Source organism: Sarcophilus harrisii, chromosome 2 (genome assembly GCF_902635505.1).
Source record: "Sarcophilus harrisii chromosome 2, mSarHar1.11, whole genome shotgun sequence".
Taxonomy (NCBI): Eukaryota; Metazoa; Chordata; class Mammalia; order Dasyuromorphia; family Dasyuridae; genus Sarcophilus; species Sarcophilus harrisii.
Genome location: NC_045427.1, coordinates 44,594,310 through 44,615,594, shown reverse-complemented (window position 1 = coordinate 44,615,594; position 21,285 = coordinate 44,594,310). Strand labels below are relative to the sequence as shown.

Sequence of the window (21,285 nt, the reverse complement as noted above, 5' to 3'; positions counted from 1 at the left end):
CCACATCAGGCTGCTGGGGCCGAAGTCTTGGGCTCTGGAGTCCAGTGTTAGGGAAGGTGCTGTTCCACTCTGCAGAGATGGCCTCCTCCTTTCCCAGCCGGTGTTCCATCTCACATGCACTCTCTTCTCTCCATAGGTGTTTGTGGTTGGCAATGAGCCCGACACGGCCTTGCTGCAGTCCTTGCTTCCAGATCTGGGGGTTGTTTTTGCTCTCTATTGCTTTACTCGGAAGAATGCCTCTCCCTTAAGGTAAGAGTCTTTTTCGACCTGGAAAACGTCTCACTCTTACTCTGGGTGGTTCCCCTCTCTAGTTATAGCTGGCACTGTCTCTGTTGATATTAGGGGTACGTTCTGGAGAAGTCAGCCTGTAGCAGGCATCTTGTCTGGGCCAAGCACAAAACAGCCCCCAGCCTGATGGGGAAGAACGAGGGGCAACAACCGTGTACGCATAAGATGGAGGCAATGTAACTGGAAGGTCAGCTTGGAAGGACAGTCGAGTGAGCCGGAGGACGGCCTGCTGTCCAAGCCTCAGAGGAAGCCAAAATGAGGAAGATGGGGGACAATTAGTAAGTGGGGCTCGTGGGGCCAGGAGGCTGGCGTCCCTGAATGGTGGAAGAGTCAGAATTCTGGAAAGGAATTTGTATTTGAGCCTGGTGGTGTGGGCATGATGAGTCCCTGAGCGGGGGTGACATAGTCATACCCATACATGCCATTCTGGCCACTGCATGGAGGGTAGACTGAATAACACGATTTCCTACCCATTTGAAGAAGGAGGGAGTGTTGGAGGCTCCCAGGTGATTGGAAATTGCACTTGTTTATTCTTTGCCTTGCTAGCAGTGAGGTTTTGAGATAATACTCCTTTTAGGAAAGGGACTTGACATTTTCTCAGGTAAACTTGTCACTGCTTGACCATTGAGAAATATAGGAATTAAGGGTTTGGGAAGGAGGAAATAGAGGTTGGCTGATAGGGAGAAAAAACCTGATGATAGAATTTGGTCATAGAAGTGACAGTGTCTTATTTGTAATGAAGGAAATACTTAAATGTCTACAAAGTAATCTTTTATAATGGAGTTTAAAGAGCTGTTCATTGAAGGAGTTTCTTACTCATGCCCTTTTTGCTGCAGAGAAATGACATCAACTTATTTACCGTCAGCTTATTTAGCAATACTTGATTGTAAAGCCTGGCCAAAGTCTTATCACACACTTTAGAAACTAGACTGTACAGCAATATGTACTTAGGTTTCCTTTCTTCTCCTTCCATTTTCTGATATTCAAGTCTATTAACAATTAACAGCTTATGCTTCTTTCATGCTTTAGGGTGTATAAGACACCTCACATTATCAAAGCCTATCCTCACAGTAGTGAGATGGGGTGGATATTGTCATCATTTTAAGCTAACCAAAGTTGTTAAATGGTGTGTGCAAGGTTATATAGAAGTGCCAGATAGGGGACTTGACTTGGTGAAAGTCACATAGGCAGAGCTGGGCTTAGAGGCCAAGGCTTGGGATACCATAGAGTGGTCACTAGTCCAGTATTCATCCCTCCTCGCCCGGCTCCTCACCATCACCACTCAGAACTTTTGCTTTATAAATTCTGGCAAGTTAGAAGATAAAAGCATAGGAAGTCAGGGATGCTAGAGCATCTTAGCCAACATCCTGGTATGCTCCTGCTTTTCAAGAATAACATCAAAGAATAACATCAAATTGGCCGCAGAAAGTTAGCATTTTTGTCTGGTAACTTTGGTTTAAACTTGTTTTGAGAGGAGATGCTCTAGTATGTACCTTCCTATCTTTATCACTTTGACTGATTGCTAGGGATGTTGCAAGAAAGAGAACCAGACTGGCCTGAATAGACCTGGTGTAAAATTGAAAATTGATTTTAATTCTACTTTTAAAGTCTAGGTAAGCTAGATTTAATATTCCTCTTTGCTGTAAGTTTTATTCAGGTAACCCCCAGGTCTCTTGTTTCACAGTTCTTCCCTTGGGATTTGTATCTCCACCCTTTCAACTTCACCCACTACCTACATTGTGGGAAAAAGCCAAGCTTAACCTAAATTGTTGTAGACTCATCCCATCTCCCAAAGTGTTGTGGTCTTACTTTTGCCTGGTGATCCGAATCACATGTCTCATTTGTGGTTCAAGGGTTCTTAGAAGGGGGAGAGTCAAGGGCTGGTAATATCAAAACAAGATCAGAGTGTTTTTACTCTCTGTCCATTCAGAAAAAAAGACACATTCATGTGGCTCAAAATTTTGCTCTGTTTTCTTGTTTATTGCTATAAAATACTTAACATCTCTTACTTAGGCTCTCTGGTGTTATTGAGGTAGCCACTGATCCATTTTGGTGGTAGATTCATACTCTTCTAATAAACTGTTAGTGCTCAGAACATTATTCCTCAACCTTTGTTTACAGCCAAGAACCCGGGTTTGACATTTACCAGCTATGAGATCTTGGGCCTGTCAAACATAATCATAATTGATCTTTGTTGAGAGGAAAGGGCTTTATTAATCTCATAGTATTATATTTAAATATTAAATTATATACTAGACTTTAAGCATCCATGAGAATAGGGAACCAGTTCACATATAAACTTTGAATCTTCTCCAATGCTAGCACAAACTCTAGCACATAATAGGTAGTTGATAAAATATTTATTGAATGATTGAGTGAATTTGGTTTCTGCCATTATTTCCTCCTTCCCTTTTTTATTGCTTTTCAATTAATTTTTTTGATGTTGCAGTTAATCTGTTTTTATTTTAAATATCAGTTAAATTTTTTTCTCCCTAACTGAAAAATTTTTTAAATTTCTTTTTTAAAAAACAAAATTATTCTACTCCTTCCACTTCCTCCTTTCCCTGCATTGAGCAAATCAATCAATCAATCAATCAGTCAATTAGTCCCTCAATTCATACATGCATAAGCTGCAAAACAAATTCCCACATTGGGGAAATGACTGTTTCCTTCCTCAATTTAAGTTTACCACTTTTCTGGCAGGAGGGGAATGATAGATTTCATCTTCAGACTTTGGAACTCATCATTTATCATTGCACTTATCAGAATTCTAAAGTCTTCAGAGTTGATTTTTCTCTATAATGTTATATAATTATATAAATTGTTCTAGTTCCGCTGACTTTTCTCTGCATCAATTTATAAAGGTTTTCCCAGTCTTCCATGAAACCATTTCATCATTTCTTATGGCACAATATTTCATTACATATATATTCTAGTAGGGAATTTTGCAGCATAATCATAATATTTCCTAATTACAAGAATTATCCCATAGAAGTTATGTAACTTTATTACAAATATTTCTTTCTTTTGGAGTTTCCTAATTATCCAAGATGTAGTACATGTGGGATTTGTGTTAGAATATGGGAGATCAGTCAAGTGGAAAAGAATCACTTGCATTGCTTGTAGTGGCAGTGATATATACTTGAAGTATTCTCTTTTCTTATTTCTCTCCACCATTAGAATCCTTGCTTTCCTAAAAGACTCAGCTCAAACTCCACCTTGTAGGAGGCCTTACCTAATGGTCTGGAGTCATGGTACTGTGCCCAGCCTACTTTGTGGTGATCACCCAACTCAGAGAGAGAGTGTGTGTGTGTGTGGTGGATTATGTATCATCTATGGGACATGTGAGTGCATGCAACTTTATGAAAGATGATTCCACTGTGCCCAGAGGTTTATCCAACTGTGCATACCCTTTGATCCAGCGTGTTTTTACTGGGCTTGTATCTTAAAGAGATCTTACAGGAGGGAAAGGGACCCCCATGTGCAAAAATGCTTGTGGCAGCCCTTTCTGTAGTGGCAAGGAACTGGAAACTGAGTGGATGCCCATCAGTTGGGAATGGCTGAATAAGTTTTGGTATATGAATGTTGTTGTTATTTTTCTTACAGAACAATAATCGTTTCTTACAGAAACGATCAGCAGGGTGATTTCAGAAAGGCCTGGAGAGACTTATATGAACTGATGCTGAGTGAATTGAGCAGAACCATTGTGCACAGTAACAACCAAATTATACAATAATCAATTCTGATGGATGTGGCTCATTTCAATAGTGAGATAACTGAGGCCATTTCCAGTGATCTTGTGAGAGACATCTACACCGAGAGAGAAGTCTGTAGGACCTGAGTATATCACAATATAGCATTTTCACTCTTTTTGCTTGTATTTTATTTCCTTTCTCATTTTTTCCTTTTGATCTAATTTTTTTTTTTTTTTTTGTGCAGCAAGGTAATTGGATTTAACATATATATATATATATATATATATATATATATATATATATATATATATTTTTTTTTTTTTATTTAATAGCCTTTTATTTACAGGATATATATATGGTAACTTTACAGCATTAACAATTGCCAAACCTCTTGTTCCAATTTTCACCTCTTACCCCCTCCCTAAATGGCAGGATGACCAGTAGATGTTAAATATATTAAAATATAACTTAGATACACAATAAGTATACATGACCAAAACATTATTTTGCTGTACAAAAAGAATTAGACTCTGAATTATTGTACAATTAGCTTGTGAAGGAAATCAAAGATGCAGGTGTGCATAAATATAGGGATTGGGAATTCAATGTAATGGTTTTTAGTCATCTCCCAGAGTTCTTTTTCTGGGTATAGCTAGTTCAGTTCATTACTGCTCCATTAGAAATGATTTGGTTGATCTCGTTGCTGAGGATGGCCTGATCCATCAGAACTGGTCATCATCTAGTATTGTTGTTGAAGTATATAATGATCTCCTGGTCCTGCTCATTTCACTCAGCATCAGTTCGTGTAAGTCTGGATTTAACATATATTTTTAACATATATTGGATTACTTGCCATCTAGGAGAGAGGGTGGGGGAAAGGGGAGAAAAATTTGGAATACAAGGTTTTGCAAGAATCAATGTTGAAAAATTATCCCTGCATATGTTTTGAAAATAAAAAGCTTTAATAAAAAAAAGATAATTCCACATCATAAATCACATGACCAATATGTTTAACTAGTGGCTACTGCTCTATTAGGGTCTTCAATACTAGTGGTCTGGCCTCCACACTGATAATGCTTGCTTCTCGCAGATAACTTTCATATATCTTACCATTTCATGTTACTTTCCCCATTTGATGTATATTGCTGGAGAGGAGGTTCTGCATTAGGTTATATATATTTTTTCACCTCTCTTTGCATTCTCAGCTCTGAGCCCAGGACCTAACACTTAGTAGATACTTGATAAATGTTGGTTGACTGGTTTTCCTCCAGAATAGTCAGTTCTTCATTGAATGCTACAGGACCCACAACCTGAGATTGATGAGCAGAGCAGCCCAGCTCAGTGTGTGGCCAATATTCTTCAGCTATATCAGCTTGTTTGCAGTACAGTGTGAGCAAACAGGCTCATGCATCTCTATTGTTCCCACCAGGTCTTTCTGCCAAGAGAGCTTGTTGTGGATGCTGGAGAAGCTGGAGAGAAAGGCTGCTCTTGCAACTCTGAAGGGACTGGCAGGTCTGGATAAGTCAGTGCCCTCTCTCCATCCTCTGTGTGAATTCAGGGCTGCCAGTCAGGGCGGCACAATGGTGACTATCAAAGAGACAAGCAGGTGAGTTCCCTCTTCTCCCTTCCTCTCTTCTGAAAGCTTGATTTAACCCATTCTTTGGCTTAGCCACCAAGGGGAGCCCATGGAAAGAAAGGCTTGAATGTTCTGTTCTCTGAAGTTATTGTTATCCACACAAAGATGTCTGAAATGTTAGCATTTAGAAAGCCTGGGTGAGGGGGCTTTTTTCTAGGAGCCAAGGGATTGGAGGCCCAGGGGACTAGAACCTTGTAGTTCTGCTGAGAGACAAACTCACCTCTTCCATAGAGTTTTCACACCCATGAATCACAGTGCTGACCTCAGCACTGCAGGAAACCAGATAATTCTCCCTGAAAATGACTCATATTCATTTGTTATATTTTTGAGTTTAGAGGAGAAAATTACAGGTCTCTTTTGCCTGGAATTTACCTAGTGAACTTGGAGCCATGGTGTTGTGCCTGACCTAGTTTGTGGTGATCACCCAACTGTGTGTGTGTGTGTGTGTGTGTGTGTGTGTGTGTGTTGGGTCTTATAACATCTGCGTAACATGTTAAATGCATGTTCCTGTAAAATAGACATTTCTAGTTCAGAAATCATGTAAATATGTTTAATGACTGTATTGTGTTTGCTATCAGAGGCCTTCATCACAACCAACATGTTGGCATTTGTTGAATGAAACATTATGCTTGTGCTCTTATTCATTTAATGACATTTTAAAATACCATTTTAGTGTGAAGGATTTTTTTTAGTAAATAAATCAATGAACTGAGACCTAATCCTCAAATTGGCTAATTTTTGTTGAACATTTTCAGGTTTTGTCATTTAAATGTGCACATATATTGAAATATTTAGTTAACTACTTCAGATATTTGTTTCAACAATTATTTGAACCATTTTAAACTGGGTATTTACTTGAAAAGTTTTCAATTTTCCCAGCAGTTTTTGTCAAATAGTGACTTGATTTAAACTTATGAGCTCTAAATACTGTGCCTTAAGAAAAAGATATCCAAAACACCAAATGGTGATAGAATTCCATTGGTACTGATTGGAATAACTAGGTTTCCTTGCCAAAGGGAAAGAATTGAATGGGCAGCTATTTAAGAAATAGATTCCTCTTTTACCACTAGAGGGATATGTGAGGTTTTGTTTTGTTTTGTTATTATTCTGTCATTTATGTTTAAGAATGCTGCATCTCTGACACTAAGGATAAGCCCTCTAGGGCATAATGCAGGTGTTTTAATATATATATATTTTATTATTATTACATCTTTTTATTTTCAAAACATATGCATGGGTAATTTTTTCAACATTGACCCTTGCAAAACCTTCTGTTCCAAATTTTCCCCTTCTTCCCCCCATCCCCTCCCCTAGGTGTCAGCTAGTCCAAAACATGTTAAATATGTTAAAGTATATGTTAAATCTAATATATGTGTACATATTTATACAGTTCTCTTGCCGCACAAGAAAAATCAGATCTAAAAAAAAAAAAAAAAAAAGACCTGAGAAGGAAAACAAAAATGCAAATAAACAATAACAGAAAGAGTGAAAATGCTATGTTGTGGCCCACACTCAGTTCCCACAGACCTCTCTCTGGATGTAGTTGGCTCTCTTCATTACTGGACAGTTGGAACTGATTTGGTTCATCTCATTGTTGAAGATGGCCACGTCCATCAGAATTGATCATCATATAGTATTGTTGCTGAGTATATAATCATCTCCTGATCCTGCTCATTTCACTCAGCATCAATTCCTGTAAGTCCCTCCAGGCCTCGCTGAAATCATCTTGTTGGCCATTTCTTACAGAACAGTAATATTCCATAATATTCATATACCACAAGTTATTCAGCCATTCCCCTAATGATGGGCATTCACTCAGTTTCCAGTTTCTGGCCACTACAAAGAGACCTGCCACAAAAATTTCTGCACATGTGAGTCCCTTTCTCTCCTTTAAGATCTCTTTTTGTGATATAAGCCCAGTACAAACACTGCTAGGTCAAAGGGTATGCACAGTTGGATAACTATGCTCAAAAAGTTTGATTGGATTCGTTCACAACTCCACCAACAATGTATCAATGTTCTGGTTTTCCCACATACATTTGTCATTGTCTTTTCCTGTCATCTTAGCTAATCTGAGAGCTGTGTAGTGGTATTTGAGTTGTCTTAATTTGCATTTCTCTGATCAATAGTGATTTGGAGCACTTTTTCATATTACTAGAAATAGTTTCCATTTCTTCATCTGAAAATTGTCTGTTCATATCCTTGGCCCATTTATCAATTGGAAAATGGCTTAATTTCTTATAAATTTGAGTCAGTTCTCTATATATGTTGGAAATGAGGCCTTTATCAGAACCTTTGAATGTAAAAATGTTTTCCCAGTTTATTGCTTCCCTTCTAATCTTGTTTGCCTTAGTTTTATTTGTACAAACCCTTTTTAATTTAACATAATCAAATTTATCTATTTTGTGATCAATAATGATCTTGTTCTTTAGTCACAAATTCCTTCTCCTCCACAGGTTTGAGAGGTAAACTATCCTATGTTCTTCTAATTTATTTATAATCTCATTCTTTATGCCTAGATCATGAACCCATTTTAGCCTTATCTTGATGTATGGTGTTAAGTGTGAATCAATGCCTAATTTCTACCATATTAGTTTCCAATTTTCCCAGCAGTTTTTGTCAAATAGTGAATTTTTATCCCAAAAGCTGGGGCCTTTGGGTTTGTCAAATACTAGATTGCTATAGTTATTGACTATTTTATCCTATGAACCTAACCTATTCCACTGATCAACTAGTCTATTTCTTAGCCAATTTCAAATGGTTTTGATGACCGCTGCTTTATAATATAGTTTTAGATCAGGTACAACTATGCTAACTTTATTTGATTTTTTTTTTCATTAGTTCATTGAAATTCTTGACCTTTTGTTCTTCCAGATGAATTTTGTTGTTATTGTTTTTAGGCCATTAAAATAGTTTCTTGGGAGTTTGATTGGTATAGCACTAAATAAATGGATTAGTTTAAGTAGTATTGTCACTTTATGACATTTGCCTGACTTATCCAAGAGCATTTAATATTTTTCCAGTTGTTTAGATCTGATTTTATTTGTGTGGAAAGTGTTTTGTAGTTTCACCAGGTATTTTAATAAGAAAGCAAAAGACAAATGTAAGGTATAGTTAATGTTATAGTATCAGTTTGATAATAAAGAATTTATAAATAAAAACTTTAAATAAACCAAAGAAAAGAACAGTACTGTTTGGTTTTTTTTTTTTGGCTGTTTTATTTTTGGAACAACACATATGCTAATTAATAGACTATTTAGCAGCCAAATATTAACACAATAAAACATTGTTACTCAACTGGCTACTATCATGCCCTTTTATTTTAAATAAATATTTATTAAATTAATTTTTTATATTTCTGTCTCTTCCTAATGATGCCCACTCTTTCATAGAAACCTGTTCTGCATTTCCAGTCATAATCTTTTTCCTCTGGAGAAGGAGGCTTATTCCATTCCCATTCTGTGATGTTAGGCTTGGACATTGCATATGTCACAATGCCCATGTCTTTAAATGTTGTTTTCTTTTACATTTTTGCAGTCATTTTGTAGGTCTTTTTCTTGGTTTCACTTACTTTGTTATTTGTCATTTTGTTTATATTTCTCATAGTCATTGCTGTTTAATTTAGGAATATCCCATTATATTCATGTACTGTAATTTGTTCAGCTATTCCTTCAAAAAATAGATACTCACTTTGCCTCTAGTTTTTTGCTACTAGAAACATCCTGCTACAAACATTTTTGCACAAATACCTTGGAATATATGTCCAATGATGTGTTAACTGGGTCAATAAAATTATATATTATACTTAGATATAAATAATGAGGCCACTAGAGAGACATCTGGAAGTTTTAAATACGTTTCAATATTTTTCTTTGTTTCTTTTTTTTTTTTTAATAAATTAGAAGAAATGTGAGTAATCTAAAGAACTGTAGTTGATAAACTAATTAAAAAGCTAGATATCCAGATTACTCACTTCTAAGAGGATTAAAGATACTCACTGGGGAGTATGATATTGCTGAATGAAGAAAAATAGCTTAAAATCTTATCTTCTATATCGAGTTTGTAAAACAGAGTTTCTCTCACATGTAACAGGATAAAATAGATGAAAATCCCAAGTTAAATCCTGCCTTAATTGTGTGACTCTGGCAGCCTTCTCTGACTCAGTTTTTTCATCAGCAAAATGGAGCTAATAATAGCACTTATTTCATAAGGCTATTGTGGGGATCAAATAAGATAATATTTGTGAAACTTTTTTCATACCTTAAAGCCATATGTAAAATTAACTGTTGCTATTATTTACTTAATAAACTTGGAGAAAGAATCTTTCACATAACTAGTTACTCATATCTCTCTATTATAACTCTCGAATAGGATTAGGTAAATATGAAAGCTACCAAATATATACTTGGCTAACAATGAAATAATTGATAATTATTTATGATATTTTAATGGTGAAAAAGATCTCAATCAACCACTGTCAAGGCAAAATATCACTGTAAATTTTGACTTCTCTCTACTTCTAATAATAATCCCACAGTGTTCAGGACAATAAACAAAGGTGGGTTTTTTGTTTGTTTATTCTTATGTAACAGTACTTTTCCCCCCAATCACATGTAAAGATATTTTTCAACATTCATTTTTGTAAGTTTGTGTTCCAAATTTTTCCTCCTTCCTTCTCTTCTCTTTCTCCAAGATGGCAAGCAATGTAATATAGGTTGTACATTACAGTCATTTTAAACATATTTTCATTTGTCATGTTGTAAAAGAAAACTCAGAACAAAAGGGAAAAACCATGAGAAAGAAAATAGTGAAATATTTACTTCAATCCACATTTAATCTCCATAGTTCTTTCTCTGAATGCAGGTGGTATTTTTCATCCCAAGTCTATGGATCACAGTCTCACTGTATTGCTGAGAACACCCAAGTCATTCACAATCAATCATTACATAGACTTGCTGTTTCTTTGTACTATGTTCTCTTGGTTCGGCTCACTTCACTCAACAGCAATTCATATAACTCTTTCCAGGCTTTTCTGAAATCAGCCTGCTCATCATTTCTTATGGAACAATAATATCCCATTACATTCATATACCACAGCTTACTCAGTTATTCCCCCATTGGTGGGCATGTACTCAGTTTCCAATTTCTTGCCACTCCCAAAAGAGCTGCTATAAGCATTTTTGCACATGTGGATCCTTTTCTCTCTTTTATGATCTCTTTGGGATATAAATTATACATAGATTTTTTTTGCAAGTTCATAAGGTTATTGAAAATTTCCCCCAATTTGAAATCATTCTGGATGCTAATTCTGTATAGAAGTAAAGTATTGCTTTAAACAAACGTGGGATTCTTTTTTAAAGTTCTGCCTGTAGGTAGTACTGATGTAGTAAATGTCGTCCTGCCTTGCAGTGATGAGGATGAGGTTCTGTATCAGAAAGTGGTGTCTGAGCAGGACCAGGTGGAGTTTCTGGTGGAGCTGCTGTCACAGTGTCAAGAGAGCGGCCTGGCCGGGGACTTCTTCATCTGCTGCTTGGAGGTAAGAGTCAGACGCACCTGGAGCGCAGTCGCTGAGTGGAGTCCTGAGACATCCCACAAGGGCCTTCCTTACGGGCTCCCTGCCCACTACCAGAGTGGCTGGAGTAGGAAGCAGGCCCGTGGCAACCCTGTAGTTAGATGGGAAGGAGGAGGACCCTTCTTCAGCCCACAGAGGTCATCTGTAACTTGGCTTCTTTCCACAATGGGCTCAGTGCTCATTTTATATCTGAACCCGATCCTGTCTGGCACAGGGTTAATATTCACTCTGGGTGCATAAGAAAGACCTTTCCAAAGGCAGTAAGAGTTTTACAGTTATTTTATTTTTACATTTTTAACTTTTTTTTAATTGAAGTTTTTTATTTTCAAACATATGCAAGGATAATTTTTTTTTACCCTTGAAAAACCTTGTGTGCTTTTGCGATTATTGAGTCTGACTGTTGTTTTGTCAGGGAGGAACCCTAGAACCTGGCTCTCTTGTGTCCACTTAGAAGCTTTACCATGCCTGCTCCTCAGAGGGAATCAAGGCTGCTGCCCCTTTCTTCATCTTCCCTGCATTCTTGTGCCCTGAGGTCTTCCATAGCTGGGGGATGCTTCCATAGCTGTCTTCCTGCTCTCCCTTTCCCTGTCCTGTGGGAGGAGGACATGGTGCTCCTGGAGCATCCGTGGGGAGGAGAAGGTTGGGGCGACAGGAGGTGGGAGCCCCTCTGAGGTGACATTGCCTCAGCACCGTTCCCCTCACAAGTATGGGAGGCACCTCAGCTCCTGCATCTTCTCAGCCGTCGATTTTATTTCATTCCCGGGACTTTGTTCTGAGCCCTTTAATCTTGGACCCGGAGGTTAAGGTTTTGCCCCTTCCATCAGTGTTTGCATTTTAATGGGCATCTCAGGAAGCACCCGAAGGAATGAATGCCTAGTGCCAGACGTGAAGGCCCCGAGACCTTCTGTGTTGGTTTTGTCTCAGTGCCCGGGCAGCTGTGGCATCTTCCGGCAGCTGGCTCGGGGTGGGGGGAGCGTGATAGCAGGATCCTTGAGAGAGTCCTGGGCAGTAAGTGCTAGTACCACAGTGCTGACCTGCTGAGCAGTAATGGAGCCGCGGGCATAACGATGAGAGCGTGCTCACTCGGATTACAGGGTCTGAGTCCCTGACATTCCTGTTTCCGCCGGCTTTTGGGGCCACCTTTTGTCTTGCTCTGCTCTTCCAGGAGCTGACACATGTAGCGGTGGAGAAGGAAGCTAAACCTCCCTCCGAGCCCTTCTCCCACAGAAGCCTCTTGGCCTTGGAAGAATACCAGCAGGCTCTGGTCGAAGAGCAGGAGAAGAAGCTGCTGACCTTGCAAGTGGTGGCCGTTCTGTGTGAGAGGATGTCTGAGACGGTCTTTACCAGCATCACCCAGGTCAGTCAGGCCAGAGGAGGACCCTCAGCTGCCCCTAGGCTGGCTTGTTGGGAAAAGAGTCCTGGAGGGGGACAAGGAAGTAGCAGAAATGCTTGTCACTGATGGCCTTTCCTCTTCTCTCAGAGGAGTGAATGATACTGGCAGCTAACCACATAACAGGCTTGCTGTTAGGAGAGTGTTTTGTAAAGCCACCAATCGACACTTAAATGTGTGAAATTATTGCTCCTAAGCATATTCTAGAAAATCTGATTTCTCTTTATCACTAATGACAATAATAGTTCTTTAGATTTTTAAATAACTTTTCCTCCTCACATTGTATTCATTTAATTTTTATCTCCACTTACTCCTAGGATATTTGAAAGTGTTCTAAGGAAATATTTGCAAATCAATAATATAAGAAGTTTACCAATTCAAGTCTATATTTGTAGGCATATAGGAAGTTTTGGGAGCATAGTTAGTTAGTTCTTTGAGGAGATGAGATCTTGAGTGGGTAAGGGAAAAAAATGCTATTCCATACTTTATCCAATAGTTGAAAGGTCTAGAAACTGTCATTATATCTCTAATGTAAATATGTAATACCACTATCACAGTAAGACAATAATAGACTGAAAAATAAGGCACAATTAATAATGTAACAAATACAAAATACTAGCTAACATGCAGGAATGTAGACTAGAAAGCTTGCGTAGTCTTGGGCTACATCATGAGAGGCAAAGTATACAGGGTGAGGGAAGGGACAAATTTTGGTCCTGTGTCCAATCCTGGGGATCACATTTGAGGGAGGACATGGATCATCCAGAGAAAGTCTAAAGGCCTGTGGTATGATGACAGGCCTCAGAGCCTGGCCATAGGAGGGAGTTGAAGGAGTTGGGGAGGGAAGGGACATAAGCTCTCTTGCCAGGTATTTGAAGGGCTCTCAAGAGAGCTTGGTTTTTCTTTTCCATTCTGGATTGAGAACCAAGAATGATGAATGGAAGTTGCAAAGAGGCATCTTTTGGCCTGAGCCATGGAACATTGTTGTGGCTAAGGTGTCCAGCAGCGGAAGGGTGATCCCTCTGGGCCTGTTTGTTACAGAGGCCCTTCTTGTTCAGGGAAGCATCATCTTCAGCAGTGACCTTGGAGGTTCTTTAAAACTGATGGGTCTGGGATAAATTAAGGACCAGAATGAACTGTATGGCCCTGCATGTAACTTGAAAATTTTATAAATCCCAGTTTTATCTACTAGGCAGCATTCTATTATGTTTCCTGATAGGAAAATTTGTATTCACCCATTAACTCTTATACCTTCTACCTCTCTAAAAATAATAATATTGATGGCTTCTTCTCCGACACTCGTTCTCTGAATTAACTCATCCTTAACTCATCCCCTCCAGGTGATTTTTCCCTACTGTACTGACATGAACTCTCTAGAGGCTTTATTACCCAAACCAAAGATCTTTGTCTCAGAGTATTTCTGGAAATGGAAACAATATAGTGCTGCTATAACCTGATCTTATACCTTCATCCATAATACTTTATAAAAGAATAGTGACAATAGGATAACAGTGAAGGGCAAGACACCTTCCTTTTTCCTCATACCAGCATCTTGTAATACATGCAAGACACCATCCTGTCCTGGCTCCTCCTAATGGGACCCCCATGCCTCCTCCTGCCCCTGCCTGTTGCGAGGTGGGACTCCCAGGGCTTCAGAGGATAAAACTATCACCACCTGCCTCTGGGTTGGACTTCAAGGGAAGATTGCAAGCAGTCTTATCACATGCCCACCTCCCCCACCCTCAGTGGTCCTCTGACCAGCAACTGATACTCTGTTGGACTCCCTCCTCAAGGTTTAGCATCCCCATGACTTTAGACTCTGCTTGTCACAGAATCTCTGAACCCCAGGATGTGGAAGCACAAATCCTACTCCCCTCCTCCAACATTTCCTTCCTTCTATTCGGCTCGTTCCTCACCCATTCCCTAGTGGCCCACTTCAGATCTGTCTGCTTTCTTGCCTGCTCCATAATTATTAAGTTTTCTTTTATGTTAAACCTCTTCCTTTCTCACTTCTTCTGTCTTCTGTTATTCACAGAAGTCTGACTCCCTCCTGATAACACTACTTCCTTTAACATTCTTTTCTGTACTATCCATATTCTTATGAGTCCCCTGTCAGTGGTCATCATGGGGGAATGAACATGCTCCTTGCTCCCATGATGCTTCCAGTTCTCCCTCTACCACCTACTCAACATCATCTCTCCTTCTTGAGGTTCCTATTATTCAAATTTATTACCCAGTTCATATCCAGATGGCCATTATTCAGCCACCTCTAGAATATTCTCTCTTCTCTAGTCAGTGAGTTTAGTGCCTGGCTCAGTATTTTTCTCCTCCCCAATTCCTGCTTTCTTTGTAGGGGACTTCTTCCATATTCCTACTTTTCAATTACTTAGTTTCCTCATTCCTATTCTCACCAACATCCCACTTCCATATTAACAAACTGTGAGTTCCTTTATCTGTTTGGAGGTAAAGGAAATAACAAAACTAACCAGTTGGGTCTTTCCTCCAATGATTTATGTTCTTGAGTTTATCTAATACTGGTCTACTATTTTTGATTGCTTATTTTTAAAAAAGTTATTAATCTTTTGTACCTTGAAGACTGTAGGGTACACACAAACTTGTGAAAGGGATTTCATGTTGATTCTTTGTCTTGAAACCCTCCAAACAAACTTGAAAGGGGTTTTGCTAATAAGATTTTGTAATGTTTGACATCCCTGGAGACAGGGAGCTTTTTTGATCTTTTACTTGAAATTTCTTGCTAAAATTGACTAGGCAACAAAGGTGATAACTGTTCTGTATATTAAATTCAAAGTGTTACATAAAAATAAGATACTGCTGGTATAAAGTGTTACATAAAAATAAGATATTGCTGTTATGTCTTCTGATATTTTGCACCCAGGGGCATTTTATAATAACTGTTGTTCTATACTCTAGTAACACAGTTCCTGGTATGGAATAATTGCTTAATAAACACTTGTTGACTTGACTACTTACATCCTTCTGCTCAATGGTTCATTGTCTTGATTGTTCTTAACTGCTTCTGCAAAATATCTTTTGCTTAAAGGTATTTAGTAGATTTACAGCTATCTTCTTTTTTTTTTTTTTAAACCAGAGTTTCAGGAATGTTTTCGTAACCTGCCAGTGATTTTAAATTTCTTTTCTATGGCAGGTGGTGGAATTTGTAGCAGCAACATTGAAGAGAGCATGTCTCAGTTTAACCCAAGAGTTAGAGAGTACTGTGGAAGCACAGACTTTGAGTATGTCAATGGGACTGGTGGCTGCCATTTTGGGAGGAGCTATTCAGGTAAGTTGTATAAATTAGGATAGCTTTATTAGGAGGCAAAATGTGAGAAAATAAAGATATGACTTACTTCCCTACCCTCATTTGAAATGGGAATGGACATTTTAAGGGGCATTCTTTATGACTAGGGTAAACAATCTTGCCTCAGAAGAATTTCCCACAGATTAAGAGAGTAGGAAATTCCTCCTGTTTTTTGGATACTTCATTTGATCTCAAACTTCTACCTAAAGGGAACAAAACAACTGGAAGTACAAAGATTGGAGGGTTGGATCTGGGGTAAGACATTCTTGACTTATGTAAAATCATTTTACTTTTCAGCCTCAGTTTTCTAAGTTGTTAAGAGATAAGTTGAAATTGTAGATTACATCGGGAAAATTTGGGCTAGGTTCCTGCCAATCTCACATCCTGGCATTACTTGACTATCTCATTAGAGATAGTTTCCTTATTTTGGTGATAACAGTGTGTGAAGACCGTGTGTTTTAAAATCAGCCGAGTCAGGAATTCAGGTTAGGGGAACCTTTTATTCTCAGTAGAGATGAGGAAGAATCAGAGGTAGAAGGGGATCAGAGGTTAAAGGGAACTGAGTCAAGAAGCTAGTCAGACCAGAAGCCACAAGACCAGCAGCCACCAGAACCGAATCCAGCCAGCAATCTCTCCCAGCCTCTCTTCCTGCCCCTGTGCCTCCACCCACCAAAATCGTCATTTCCTATACAACACATCAGGACTTGCACAGAGAGTGGGCAGGGGCCATTCTTTCTCCAAGCATATATATTAATAGAGTATAGTCCAATTACTATTTAGCCTCACGTGCTTGGGACCTCAGTGCATCAACTCAAACCTCAGCCCATAACAACAGTGAAATCTTAGAGCCAGGTTCTACCTTTTCCCTGAAATAGGAATAATAATACCTATGTTTCCTGGAATTGTGATAAGGAAAGCATTTGGTTTTCTTGTTTTGGATTTTTTTTTAAGTTTATTTTCAGTTCCAAATTTTTTTTCTTCCTCCCCCCACCGTTTGAGAAGAAAAGCAATATGATACCTATTATACATATGAATTCATGCAAAACATTTGAAGTTTTGCAAAACATACTTCCACATTAGTCATGTTGTAGGAGAAAAAAAGAAAGAAAAATAAATGAAAAAATATGTAGTTCTATTTCATTTAAACTTTATCAATTCTTCCTCTGGAGATAGATAGCATTCTTCATCATGAATTCTTTGGAATTGTCTTGGATCATTATTTTGATCAAAGTAGCTAAGTCATTCACAACTGATCATTATTATAATATTCGTATAATTGTATATGGTGTTCTCCTGATTCTGCTCACTTCAATTTTCATCAGCTCAGGTAAGTCTTCCCAGGTTTTTTTGAAACTATCCCCTCATTATCATCTTATAGGACAATAATATTCCATTGCAATCATATACTTGTTCAGTCATTCCCCAGTTGATGGGAAATTTCCTATTCACTGGCCTCACAAAAAGAGCTACTATGAATATTTTTGTGCAAATAGAGCCTTTCATTTTTGATTTGATCTCTTTAGGATAGGTACACATGAATAACCTATGTCAAATTGCTTGCCTTCTCAGTGACAGGGGGTGAAGAAAAAGAGGGATAAAATTTGAAACTCAAAATTTAGAGGAAAAAAGAATGTTAAAATTGTTTATACATGTAATTAGGAAAAAATAAAATATTAATTTTTTTTAATTTCACTAATTACTGGTGATTTAGAGCATTTTTTTACATAATCATTGATAAGTGATTTCTTCTTCTGACTTCTGCCTGTTTATATCCCTTGACCCATTTATCAATTGAGAAATAGTTCTTATTTTTATAAATTTGGCTCAGTTCCCTATATATTTGAGAAATGAGGTTTTGATCAAAGAAGATCACTATAAATTCACTCCCTCTACTAAGTTTCCTGCTTTCTTTTTAATTTTGGCTGTATTAGTTTTGTTTGTGTAAAAAGTTTTAAAATTTAATCTAATCAGAATTATTTATGTTAACTCCTATATTCCTCTCTATTTCTTGTTTGGTCATGAAGGTCTCTCTTTACCCATAGATCTGACATGTAATTTTTGAGAAAAGCCCAATGTAAACTTAAACAGGTCTATAGATGGGAGTTATTTTGCTGTTCCTTTGGCCTTTCAGACTTAGACACAGACTACTTAGAAGTCTCGTTCTGTATTGGTAGTTATGCATCTTAATAGCAATTGTTCTGAAGGTCATCTAGAATCTATTCTTTTTCCTTTCATTGTTGTCCAGAGATAGCTTTAACCAAAGATACTGACCCTCCTGGTCTTCTGGCTTTTTAGGATTGTAGCTACTTTGAAGATTCTCAGCTAAAAACTGGTACTATTATCACATTTCAGTATAATGTAGATGCTTTGTTTCCAGCCACTTTCAAAAATGAGTGCCTTTAAGATGCCTAGGGATATCAGCAATCAGTTGTATTAGGTTAGGCAAGTGCCATGAGGAGGCATTTTCATTCAAGTGATCTTAAATCTGACTCTATCTTAGTCTATACTAGAATAAATTGAGTAATTAATGTGGAGCTTTCTGTCAGTGAATTAATATTCATTTTTAAAGATTCTGATTCTTGGAATATTAGTTTTTGTTTCAATTTAGTTCAGCAAGTACTCATCAAGATCAGCTTCAAGGCAGGTGGAAAGGCTAGGTGGTTCTTAGGGGGCAGATTGAAATGCCTAAGGATTTTTTAGGTGTGTTAGCCAGTCAGATAACAAAGCCTGTGTGTGTGGAGGGCATATTAGCAGGACAGATGATAAATCCTGGGGGTCCTTAGGATATAGTAGCAAGGCAGCTGAAAAGAGAATAAAACATACACATAAATAATTGCAATTCAAGTGGAATAATGATAAATGATATAGCCAAGCTCAAATAAGGATGGATGACATTGGGTAGGAAAAGACCGCTTTTAGATGGAAGAAGAAAAATGAGATCCAGGGAGAGGACGGGAGATTCTCTTCAAGAATCAAGAATTTCCACCTAAGCAGGTGGAAATATGGAAGACAATCCATTTTATTGGTGAGAACCTGTTCAGGTATTTCCCTGCATTTTGTCCTGTTGGGAAAGGGATTGCATCAATATTATTCTCTTGTCCATCCTCCACTCAGTTGTCAGTGATTTTCCTGAAATGCCAATTTGACCATTTTATTCCCTAATTAAGAAATTCCAGTGGCTTCCAGTTACCTGTAGGATCAAGTAAGAACTCCTCTGTTGGACACTGACAGCCCTTCACAGCCTGACCTCCTACTGCCTTTCCAGCCCCAGCCCCTCAGCTTGCCTCACTCCATTGGCCCCTTTTCTGTTCCTCATCTCCCACGCCAGCCAATTGACACTTGGAAGGTCCTTTTCTTCCTCTCTCCCTCTTGGCCTCTGCTCCCATCTTACCTTCTGTAGAAGCCCTGCTGTTGGGGACTTCTCATTGAGATCTAGAGAAAAATAAATATGCATGTCTATCTCTAGAGTGTGACCACTGAATGTTCTCTCTCCCATTAGAACCTGAGCTTTTTCAGGGCAGGGACTGTGATTTTGCCTTTATGTCGTCAGTGCACAGAGTAAGCTGCTGATAAATGCTTGTTGACTGATTACAGAGGCGAGGCCTTCCTCTCAATTATTCAGCATTCTTTACTTTATGTTTTTCTTGGAGGATGGACCTTTTTAATCTCTCTCTTTAGGGGCTCCCATTTCAGAATTGCCAGTCGTACATGGAATACACATACATAATTTAGATAATGACAAAATTATAGGGTATTTTGCCTTGTTTTTGTATTTTTGGAATGTGTGTGAGTATGTGTTTACCATTAGGTTGAGGAGGGATTGATTTTTGTGTTGGCCAATTTGAACATTTATTTTTAAGTTATTTATTATATATTCTATTTTTGCTCTTTTCAGACTTTGAGACTTTTCCTTTTCCTTCCTAAATGTATTCAGTTAAGGTGAATATCAGAATTTGGAGAAAATATTACTAAGTAGACAACTCTTTCACTCCCAGTTAATCTTCTAAAGGGCAGAGAACCTTCCCTTGGCAAAAAATCCATGAGTGAAGTCTTCCTTGTCTCTGCCCCCAAGATCTCACAGGATCTCCCTTGTCTACTTGATCTGCCGGCCACTCCTATTTATGGACACCTGTGTCCCTCAGCAGGATTCTTCAGAGCTTTCCCACTCCCATGTCAAGACCCACCTGCACTCAAACCTGGCTTTGTTTGCTATCCCTGGGATATGGAAACTCATTGATTCAAAGCAGTAGTCCAAGCCCAGAGCTTGTTAGTAGCAGCTCATCCTAGCTTACCGCTCCTGCCCTGCTCTGGGCTTGCCTGCTCCCTGCCAGCCTGGCTGAACCGTACTCTCTCTCCCATCCAACTCACCAGATCCTCTGCTCAGCCATCACTGCAGTGGGCCCTTCCTTGTGACACACACTGGGATCCTTCCCGCGGGTGTCCACCATCAGACAGCACATAAATGGTTTCTCGGTGCTCCTCCCTCGCTATACCAAGAGCCTGGTTGGTTCCATGTGCTGCTTAACCCTCTTCTCCAGGCTGTGTCTCCACAACTGCTAAGGAGTCCAGAAGATAACCTGCTGCTCCGAGCTACTGTGGCCTTGGGTGCCTGGCTTGTTCTCCTATAGGACAACATCCATTGAGTTCCCTGTGTCCCATAAATAGAAAAAACTGTGCTCTGTTCCTTGTAGCTGGGATCCAGATGACTAAGGCTAATTTGATGAACTAATATGTTAATGGAATAATAGATTAATGGTTTCGGTAGCCTTTGCATTTGTAATAGGGATTATTAATGCTTGACTTTAAAAGAATGATTAATTATATGCATATAATTTGACAAGTTAATAGGGAGTAAGGTCAAAGGACAATATTTTTAGCACCCTTCTCTTCACAATCTGGCCCCTTTCTATTGTCCTAATCTTTTTACATTTTATGCTCTTCCATGTACTAAAGAACCTGGCAACACTGACCTTCTTTGCTGCTCCTGGGACGGAATCTTCCATCTCCTGACTCTGCATTTTCATTGGCTGAGCTCCCTGCCTGGCAGGAATGCCTCCCACCTCACCTCTCCCTTTCAGCTTCCCTGGCTTCCTTCTGGATTCTGCTCAAATTTCAACTTTTATGAGATCTTATCCACCCTGCAGCTAGTAGTATCTTCCCTCTAAGATCAATCAGTCAACACTAATTTTTTTATTAGCATTTTATTTTTTCCAATTACATGTAAAAGCAATTTTTAACATTCATTTAAAAAAAGTTTTTAAGTTTCAATTTTTCTTCTTTTCTCCTTAAAAATATAATAATTTAAAATAGGTTATATATATGCAATCATGTAAGTCTGTCATCATTTATAAAGGGCCTACTATGTGTCAGGCACTGTGCCAAACA

The 21,285-nt window shown here is 38.5% G+C and overlaps 1 protein-coding gene across 1 annotated transcript in view; it reads left to right on the top strand.

The window, feature by feature from the left end:
- Positions 1 to 21,285, top strand: part of TANGO6 (transport and golgi organization 6 homolog) — a 194,107-nt gene that overhangs the window by 45,039 nt on the left and 127,783 nt on the right. The window contains exons 8-12 of the mRNA XM_003758529.3: positions 137 to 249; positions 5,413 to 5,589; positions 11,029 to 11,155; positions 12,357 to 12,548; positions 15,748 to 15,882. Coding sequence (XP_003758577.1) covers positions 137 to 249; positions 5,413 to 5,589; positions 11,029 to 11,155; positions 12,357 to 12,548; positions 15,748 to 15,882 — 744 coding nt within the window. The remainder of the gene's footprint in view (positions 1 to 136; positions 250 to 5,412; positions 5,590 to 11,028; positions 11,156 to 12,356; positions 12,549 to 15,747; positions 15,883 to 21,285) is intronic.